At 28.5% G+C, this 10,256-nt stretch overlaps 1 protein-coding gene across 1 annotated transcript in view; it reads left to right on the top strand.

The window, feature by feature from the left end:
• The first annotated feature begins 1,803 nt into the window (after nucleotides 1–1,803).
• Nucleotides 1,804–10,256, top strand: part of LOC139855282 (glucomannan 4-beta-mannosyltransferase 9-like) — a 29,449-nt gene continuing 20,996 nt past the window's right edge. The window contains exons 1-3 of the mRNA XM_071844517.1: nucleotides 1,804–2,183; nucleotides 2,276–2,374; nucleotides 2,951–3,203. Of these exons, the coding sequence (XP_071700618.1) occupies nucleotides 1,854–2,183; nucleotides 2,276–2,374; nucleotides 2,951–3,203 (682 nt within the window). The 5' untranslated portion in view covers nucleotides 1,804–1,853. The remainder of the gene's footprint in view (nucleotides 2,184–2,275; nucleotides 2,375–2,950; nucleotides 3,204–10,256) is intronic.

The following is a 10,256-nucleotide window of genomic DNA, read 5'->3' as shown; positions in this document are numbered from 1 at the left end:
CTTTATATAAAATAAGATTTACAACTCAAATCAAATCTTATTTATATCAAATCAAATCTTATATATTATATAAAATATGATTATAGTACAAATCTTTATATAAAATAAGATTTACAAATCAAATCAAATCTTATTTATATCAAATCAAATCTTATATATTATATAAAATATGATTATAGTACAAATCTTTATATAAAATAAGATTTACAAATCAAATCAAATCTTATTTATATCAAATCAAATCTTATATATTTAGATTTGTGAGTATATGTACACACATAAAAAAAACTTACTTAATTTATTAAACCATTAACTAATGATTAATAAATTAATTTCCGATTAGAAGGTATATCAAACAATTTACGATTGGCCTTTGTGTGTGATCGAATAGGATAAATGGACTTTTATTATTTAATGTCATGGGCATATCTTCGGAATATATGTACCACGGTCAAACCACGATCGAACCGTAGCCAACCCGAGAACATATTTCTAACATATCTTTCACCATTCTTTAATGTGAGACAAATGATCTCTATATATAGGGTATGAAAAGTTACACCTTTTGACTAAAATGTACCATAAATGATCACACATTTTAGCTAAAGAATACCATGAATGATCACACATTTTGACTAAAATGTGTTCATGAATTGTTATAACTTTTGATGAAAATGTACCATAAATGATCACACTTTTTGGCTAAAAGATATCATGAATGATCACACCTTTTGACTAAATTGTGTTCATGAATTGTTATAACTTTTGATGAAAAGGTACTATGAACGGTTACATCATTCCATGAAATCTTGCACCATTTTATTAAGCTTTACACCATTTTATGATTAGTTATGTCTTTTGGCCAAAAAACATCAACTAATAAACACATCCTTTCAATCAAATGACTCTAGTTAGCCTAAACAAGCGTGCACTTCACACTCTCCTAACTTGTTATAAAGCTTAACTCGAAATCCATTTTTCTCAAGTAAATCACCTTATAACACAAAATGACCGATGACGGTAAAATCACCAAGAGATGGGCCCAAGCCAAATCTGTTTGCAAGTTTGAACAGGGTTCATCTACTTCTTTGTTTGGTTTTTTCGACTCTGTCATGAAAGATTTGAAGAGGTAAGGTTGAAGAAAAATTAATCAACTCAAAGTTTAAATCTAAGTCAAAAAGGACGAAAAAGGTTCACAGGGTCGCATTGAAAAGTTTCTAAGTTGATGGTCTGTTGTTGCGTTTGCTTGAGTTGTTTAGGTAATCTTTTGTTTGCCTTGTCCCTCTTGTTGTGCTAGTTTTCTATGTTTAAAATTGTTACGTTTATTTGTTTTATGGCTTAAGGTGCTTGTTATTTCTTCTAGATTAAGTCGTGTGTAGTTTCGAGGAGGTTTTATTTTAGTCGTTTCCTTTATTTGTATGTGTTTGGGTCTTCGTCGTTTCGTTGAGTGGTTCCCATAATTATTAGAGTTATGTTTTTTTGCCGAATAATAAAGTAAAAAATAACATACAAAACGAGCTAATCAAATATCATAATGGGGGATGATTCTCACACACACTTTTTTGATCCTCACACACCAATTGAGTATTATTAGAAGAGTAAAAGGTTAAAATAGGTGTGTGAGAATCAAAAAAGTGTGTGTGATAATCATCCCCCTATCATAATATATCATATCATATATAAAATTAAATTAGTAGAATAAATAAAATATAATGATATAAAGTCTTGTGTGTTATAATAAATGGGTCTACTATAGATTCCACATCCTTACATTTATTTACACACAGAACACAAACTAAAAAACAGAGCATCCTCTGTTTCCTGCTTCCTATTCCCAAAGAAAGACACAGGAAATGGAGAGGATTTCAACGACCGGGCTACTTCCTGACTCGTTTAATGGAGCTTTTTATGACGTCACGCGTCCAATTACTTCAATTGTTACCATTATTAAAGAGCCATTAGTGGTTCCATTGTTGACGATTTTGATGTACATTTGTTTAGGCATGTCGATCATGTTGTTTATAGAAAGGATTTATCTGGGTTTGATTATAGTGTTCATCAAATTATTTGGGAAAAAAACAGAAAAACGTTACAAATGGGAATCATTTAAAGATGATGTTGAACTTGGTAACTCTGTTTACCCTTTAGTTCTTGTTCAAGTTCCAATGTTTAATGAAAAAGAGGTTTGTTTGTTTGTTTTTTAACCCTAATTGGTCTGTTTTTACTTATTTTTTGGTGTTTTATAAAGTTATGTCTGTTTGTGTGTGGTAAAAAGGTTTATCATCTTTCTATTGGAGCTGCATGTGGGCTTTCATGGCCATCTGATAGATTGGTGATTCAAGTGCTTGATGATTCAACTGATCCTTTGACAAAGGTTCGTAAACTATTTATTCAGCATAATTAGGTTTCAAAACATGCAAAAACCCTATTTATAGCATCCTTTTACCATTTATTTGGTCGATTATGGCAAAAGTTTAAAAGTAAATTAAATATTTTTTATGTCCCTAATTTATTTTCTAGTATTTCATTTCAGAATGTTTACAAATTAATTGTTCATTCAAATAGATAAAAAAAAAAGTGAGTAAAGTTCTTTTATACTCTTAAGTTATGCATATAGAACAAAAGATATATAAAACGTAAAGAGGTTACAAATGTGTAGGTTTCAAATGAAATTAAGTTTAGTGCCATGTTATTATCTAAAAAAGAGGTTACATGCTATATTATAAGAAGATACAAAAACACGGTGTATCAAAATGTAGTATCACCACCTATTCGTGATTTGTGAAAGTATCCATTCAAAGACAAATTTACATTTTTTTATACTAATAGGTAACCTTTTTATATTTGAACTTTTTAATACAAAAAAGGTAAAAAAAAAAAATTAAAAAATGTATAGTATACAAGATAGAAATTATTTATTTATTTGGTGTGGTATAAATTTGGAAATTAGGGACTGGTGGAAATGGAGTGTCAAAAATGGGCAAATAAAGGTATAAACATACACTACCAAGTTAGGGACAATCGAAAGGGGTACAAAGCTGGGGCACTTAAAGAAGGTTTAAAGCATCGTTATGCGAACGAATGTGAATATGTAGCCATTTTCGATGCTGATTTTCAACCCGAATCAGATTTTCTTTGGCAAACTATTCCATTTCTTCATCATAACTCGGAACTGGGTCTTGTTCAAGCTCGTTGGAAATTTGGTAAGTATTTCTTGCTAGAATATTATTCAGATAAGCGAATTAGCTTTTTTATTGTTTGGTCTAGTTTAGAAGGGTGTATTTTTTTTTTCAAGCGTATATTTTTTTTCCCAGATATACGCGTTTTAACCGAGTTATTCCGTGACTCTTTATAACTTATTTTTAGTCACCTCAGAATATACCATATACCAATACATATAAAATTTGAAGCAAGGACCCTTTGTGACTTGTGAGGAGAACCACACAATATCTTGTACATAGTTATAGTTATTTATATTTATATTTATTCAAATAATTAGGAGTTTAAAGTCATTATCAACAAATTCCCGCTATAATTAGTTCATCATAACTCTTCTTGATTTAGTGACAGTTTATACTTGATAGTTGATACTTTCCTTAACTTAAGAATCATTATTTTAGTCATTAAAAATTATAATACTGTCGGTGACAACTACATATGGTTCGTGGTAAACGTCGGTTTATGACACGTGTACATCCAACAAATACTGTCAATTCGGGTTCCACAAAAATCACTTTTAGCCATTGATATTTCAGCTATTGAGTTTTTTTTTTTTTTTTGAAAGGCAATATAATTATTATTATTATTATTATTATTATCACTAAAAGGATTTACAGATTAGGGATGTGCACACATGCATACTAGCAACATCCCAGGTTCACGAAAACATAAATGATAATTGAGTTTGATAAACTTAAATTCATTATAGTCACTAAAAACTTGTTCCGTATAGATATTTGATGTATAATAATTTCTTTTCAAAATTGATAATGTAAATATTACCAATTATACACTCTGGGCCGTCGCGTTAAAATTATGGACCATGTTCAGTAAATACAAACAAAATCTTTTATATAATAAATTTTTTCATATGTATGATAATAAATTCAATAACACTAATAATATCATGAATACTAATATATATGTTGGTTTAATCTTGGGCCCTTTAGATTATGAGCCACGACACACTTAGTACATGCCCAAATCCGCCCCTGCATCCACCTACACTGTATAAATATGAGATAATTTTTAAAAAATTGATAATGTAATATTATCGTCCATCACTTGTGATAAATATTTGATGTATTGTGATAACTTCTATAAATATTTGATGTGTGATAATTTTTTGAAAATTGATGATGAAATATTACCATCCGTCACTTGTGATAAATATTTGATGTAGTCATTGATATTTCTGTTGAAACCATTATAAAAATGATCCAATTATTAACATTTTAACAGTATTTCATGATCATCAAAACAATGCGATATGTGGTCATAGATGATAGCTTTATATTTGGTATTGGTGAACATCATTGTTAACTGAAAAAGACAAAATTGCCCCCACACTTGTGTGCTCTGTTGAATATAAACTTTTAGTAACACTACTTTTAGTAGGTTTAGTTGTCTTTTTATTCAACAATGAATTGATTATGAACATGTGCCGTCGGGTGCGATATGAATTTTCTGGACCACTTTTGCTCCTTTATAGCATTATACACCGACACATGTTTATACTATTCAAACATCTCATTAATCATAGAAAATAATGCATGAGTTTAAATTTACATATCCTTTAATGACATCTCACCAACTGCATGCAATCACAATAAACCGTAAGTTTCTTGCATACAATGGGGTACATTATTTGAGACCTTAGTTAATTGCATTTACTTGCACTTGACACTTTATATAAATGGCTAAAACAAAGTTATAAATTCATCCTTATTAATTTAGTATTTGCATACGTAACTATTGCTAAGTTTGTATCGTTATCACTAGCATTTGCCCTTTTCATATTTCTACAAATCATGCAATCATGAACACTGCTCATAGGGATGGTAAAAAGAAATACATGTACTCGAATACTCGAAACCCAACAATTTTGGTGTTGATTTTTCTTTTTTTCGCGGGTTTGCATCTGGGGACATCATGTTAGATACAAGCCACATACTTGACTTGTACACCCGAAAAGTCACTCGAATGCGTATACTAGGACCCGTTTAATTACAAAATAATAATACTTGTATTTCGTACCACCAACAACTCAAAAGTTAGAACCCTGCCCTAGTTTTCCAGCTCGTGATGTTCCATTACCATAAATAAAAAATTTAAAAATTATTATATATATACTAACAGACGTGACAAATTTGGTCGTCTGGTCAGGGCCAAAACGACAATAATTCCAACCCTTTTTCACACTTAATTTTTCATGCTTCCCTCTCAACTATAAACACCTTACAAAAACTACCCCAACTCCAGGGGGTTAAACTGTCAATTAAAATAAAAACTCCACTCACACACTTCGACAACCCGTATCTTCCTCCTCGCCCCGAGTTAAATTTCACCTAGCACACCGTTAAACTCGAAATAATTTTATGAACAAAACGAAACTAGGTACGTTCGAAACAGACATTTTTTAAAAAACGCTAAACACAACAACAACCCGTATCTTCTCGCTCTCCGCGAGTTAAATTTTTCCGACAGCAGCGTCTGACTCGAAATAATTTTATGAACAAAACGAAAATAAGCACGTTCGAAACAGACACTTTTTAAAAAACGCTAAACACAACGATAGCCCGTATCTTCCTGTTCGCCGCGAGTTAAATTTTTTCGCCAGCATCGTTAGACTCGAAATACTTTTATCAACAAAACGAAACTAACTACGTTCGAACCCGACAGTTTTTAAAAAACACTAAAGACGACAACACCTAAAACGGCGGCTAACCCATAGGCTGTTTACCCTTGTGTAAATACATAAAACTACGTTAAATATGAATACGCATGCCGAAAGCCCACGCCGCATCGCGCGAGCCGGACCGGGACTAGTTGTTCCTATATTTCATATCCAAATTATCAATAAAGGGGGATCCCTGATACTCGAAAGGAAACCCGTTAATCCAACAGTTAGTAAGTAAATTGAGATCCGTCAGATATGAGTTAAAGCTTGGGTTTGGGTTCGGGACCGTGGTTACTTATACCCGGCTCGTTGCCATCCTTACCTACTTGTTATTGTATTTTTAATTTTTTTTATTTTATGGAAAGACGGAATTTTATTAATCCTAAATGCTAAATGGAAAAAAAAATTGGTCGTTTGATAGAACCAAAACGACATCAAAAAAATAAACAAAATACCCCCCAAACTTTCCCCAACTTACACTTCTAACCCCTGTAAATAAATATGTATATATATAAATGTAAATACATACACTGATTGGAAATTATAAATTATATTCATTAGAATTAAATATGGAAAATAATATATAAGATAATAATTTTGTAATTTAAAATGAATCTATAAATATATATATATATATATATATATATATATATATATATATATATATATATATATATATATATATATATATATATATATATATATATTCAATACATAAATATTATTATATATATATAAATATTGTAATAAATAAATATTAAAGAATTCAATATATTATAATCAGTAAATATAATAAAATTAATAAATTGTGTTATATCAAATTTAATTACAAGATTTAACGTAATTGATATATTAATATTATTATCAATAATTTCCTTATTATAAATTGTAAAATTTGATATGTATAACTTGTTATATTATTATTATGATTATTAATATCAATATCATTCTTAACAATGTCATTATTATTATTAGTATTATCATTATCACTATTATTATTAATAGTAACATTATTAAAGTTATTATTATCAATACTTTTATTACTTTATTCATTATACTTATTATTAGTATTATCTTGTTATCAATATTATTATGATTATAATTATAATTATTATTAAATATACCATTAGATTTAATTATTAAACTTATTATTATTATTATTAAAAAGACCATTCATATTACCATTATTATGGAAATCATTATAAATATTATCATAAAGATAATACAAATTATAATAAATATCATTTTTATTATTATTATAGTTGTTAAAATTATTATTATTATTATTATTTATATAAATAATAGTATTATTATTAATCTACTTATTTATTTATTTAGTATTACTTGTTTATTTATTTATTTATTTATTTATTTATTGTTAAATCAGTTAAAGGGATTGATTCAGTGCTTGTTGCTTTCAATCTTTATACGTAATTTGTTTTTGTCTCCTATCTGGTACAAGATTCGATTTAATAACATTAGCAAACAAATTCTGTTAAATGTCTCGATCAATTTATTCAGTTATCTATTTATTTATTTATTTCTTTCTGAGTAATTTTGTTTCTGTCGACTCTTTCCCATTCTTAAAGCATTCGAATTCCATTTGCCAATGAGGAATTCATTTGTCTTTCTCCACTCTCTATATCAAATACACAGATTACTTAAACTGCCATTTTTTTAGGGATTAATCAAAAAAAAATAAAGAAGGAACCCAGCTTTTCCCCTGTACGTATACATCTTTTCAAAAAGCTCGACTTCATTTAAAAATTTCAAAATCTGATATTGCAGTTGTGTTAGGATTTATTTGGTCAAACTATTTGCAAAATTTCAATCGTTAATCCCTTGAATTGATCTCCAATTTTGAGGTCAAAGTGCTAATTTAAAAAGTCAACAATTTTGATTCATCGCGAAAATTGATATCAGTTTGATGTTTTACGGCCAATTGAGGTTACAGGAAGATTATAGGAGTAGTTTACAACTTATTTCATGTTGAACACATTATCTAAAACAGTCCAGATTTTAAAAATTGAGTTTGAGTTCATCCCCCTCGTTATCTTTCTGTTACAGCATATTTAGATATATTTTTTTTTCTTTTCCTGTCTGATAATTTAATCCAAACGTATGCAGGCTGTTTTCGTTTCAACTTTTAGTCTTAATTCAAACTTCGAGCTCCTTATTTTGTTTATCGAATGTCTCTGTCGAGTATTTTTTTTTTTTTTTTTTTTTGTAGAAGATGAAGAACACAAAAAAAAAAATGGTTAAAAACGTTTAAGTTATAAAATGAAACAGAAACATAAGCAGCAGCGTGTTGGTTTGTATGGATGTCGGGTAACGAGAGGTCGTGAGTTCGAGCCCCGTTGCGGGCAATTCTTTTTAGGAAGCTTATTAAAGGGTATAACCATTTTTTTTTAATTATCTATTATTATTATTATTATTATTATTATTATTATTATTATTATTATTATTATTATTATTATTATTATTATTATTATTATTATTATTATTATTATTATTGTTGTTGTTGTATGATATTTATTATTATTATTATTATCATAGATACAAGTAATATAACTATTATTATTATTATTCATATAAATATTACAAGTGTAATCTTTATGATTAATTTATTATTCTAAGTAGTATTATTATTATTTTGATTATTAATATTATTAATATTGTGAAAATAATACAAATTATTATTATCTTCATAAATATTAGTATTATTATCACTTTATAAATATTAGCACCATTATTATTAATATAAGTATATTATTAGTATTATTATCACTAATGAAATCATAACCATTATTATATTAATTAACAGTATTTTGTATTATAATTATTATCATTTTTATTATTAATATTACTCTAGTGTTACTATAACTATTATTTTGAAAATAAAAGATTAAGTATATAAAAATAAATATAATAACCATAACTTAAATATATAATTACTTTATTTAAAATATATAAGTTAGTAATATAGAAATTATCACTAATAATAATACAAATATTTGCTCGATTATGATTATATGTATTAATGATTATACAAATGATATAGGTTCGTGAATCCGAGGCCAACCTTACATTTGTTAAATGTCGTCATATGTATTTTTACTACAAAATACAATACGGTGAGTTTCATTACTCCCTTTTTAAATGTTTTACAATATTTATATGCGTGAGTTTTATTTGAATCCCTTTTACTCTTTACATTTTTGGGACTGAGAATACATGCAAATGCTTTATTAACTGTTTTACAATAATTATATGTGCGAGTTTCATTTACCTTTTTACCCTTTATATTTTTGGGCTGAGAATACATGCGCAATTTTTATAAATGTTTTTACGAAATAGACACAAGTAATCAAAACTACATTATATGGTTGAATGATTGAAATCGAATATGCCCCTTTTTATTAAGTCTGGTAATCTAAGAATTAGGGAACAGACACCCTAATTGACGCGAATCCTAAAGATAGATCTATCGGGCCCAACAAGCCCCATCCAAAGTACCGGATGCTTTAGTACTTCGAAATTTATATCATGTCCGATGGAGGATCCCGGAATGATGGGGATATTCTTATATACATATTGTGAATGTCGGTTACCAGGTGTTCAATCCATATGAATGATATTTTTGTCTCTATGCATGGGACGTATGTTTACGAGAAATGGAAATATGAAATCTTGTGGTCTATTAATATTATGAAATAATTATTTATGTTAAACTAATGAACTCACCAACCTTTTGGTTGACACTTTAAAGCATGTTTATTCTCAGGTACGAAAGAAATCTTCCGCTGTGTAATTGCTCATTTTAAAGATATTACTTGGAGTCATTCATGACATATTTCAAAAGACGTTGCATTCGAGTCGTTGAGATCATCAAGATTATTATTAAATCAGTTATAGTTAGATATATTATAAAATGGTATGCATGCCGTCAACTTTCGGTGTAATGAAAGTTTGTTTTTTCAAAAACGAATGCAATGTTTGTAAAATGTATCATATAGAGGTCAAATACCTCGCGATGTAATCAACTGTTGTGAATCGTTTATAATCGATATGGACTTCGTCCGGATGGATTAGGACGAATCCTTTCAGTTGGTATCAGAGCGGTGATCTTAGCGAACCAGTTCTTGCATTAGTATGTCTAACTGATAGTTGTTAGGACGCATTAGTGAGTCTGGACTTCGACCGTGTCTGCATGTCAAAAGTTTTGCTTATCATTTTTGTCGAAAATTATCTGTTTATCATCCTTAGGAAATCACTTACTCATTACTCTTAGTCTAGACACGTTTTACTGCATTGACTGCATGAATAGTGTATAGATAAAATTCATATCTTAGCGTAT

The sequence above is a fragment of the Rutidosis leptorrhynchoides genome, chromosome 6, assembly GCF_046630445.1.
Source record: "Rutidosis leptorrhynchoides isolate AG116_Rl617_1_P2 chromosome 6, CSIRO_AGI_Rlap_v1, whole genome shotgun sequence".
NCBI classification, from domain to species: domain Eukaryota; kingdom Viridiplantae; phylum Streptophyta; class Magnoliopsida; order Asterales; family Asteraceae; genus Rutidosis; species Rutidosis leptorrhynchoides.
The sequence above is the reverse complement of the archived record's forward strand: the minus strand, read 5'-3'. Positions and strand labels throughout refer to the sequence as shown.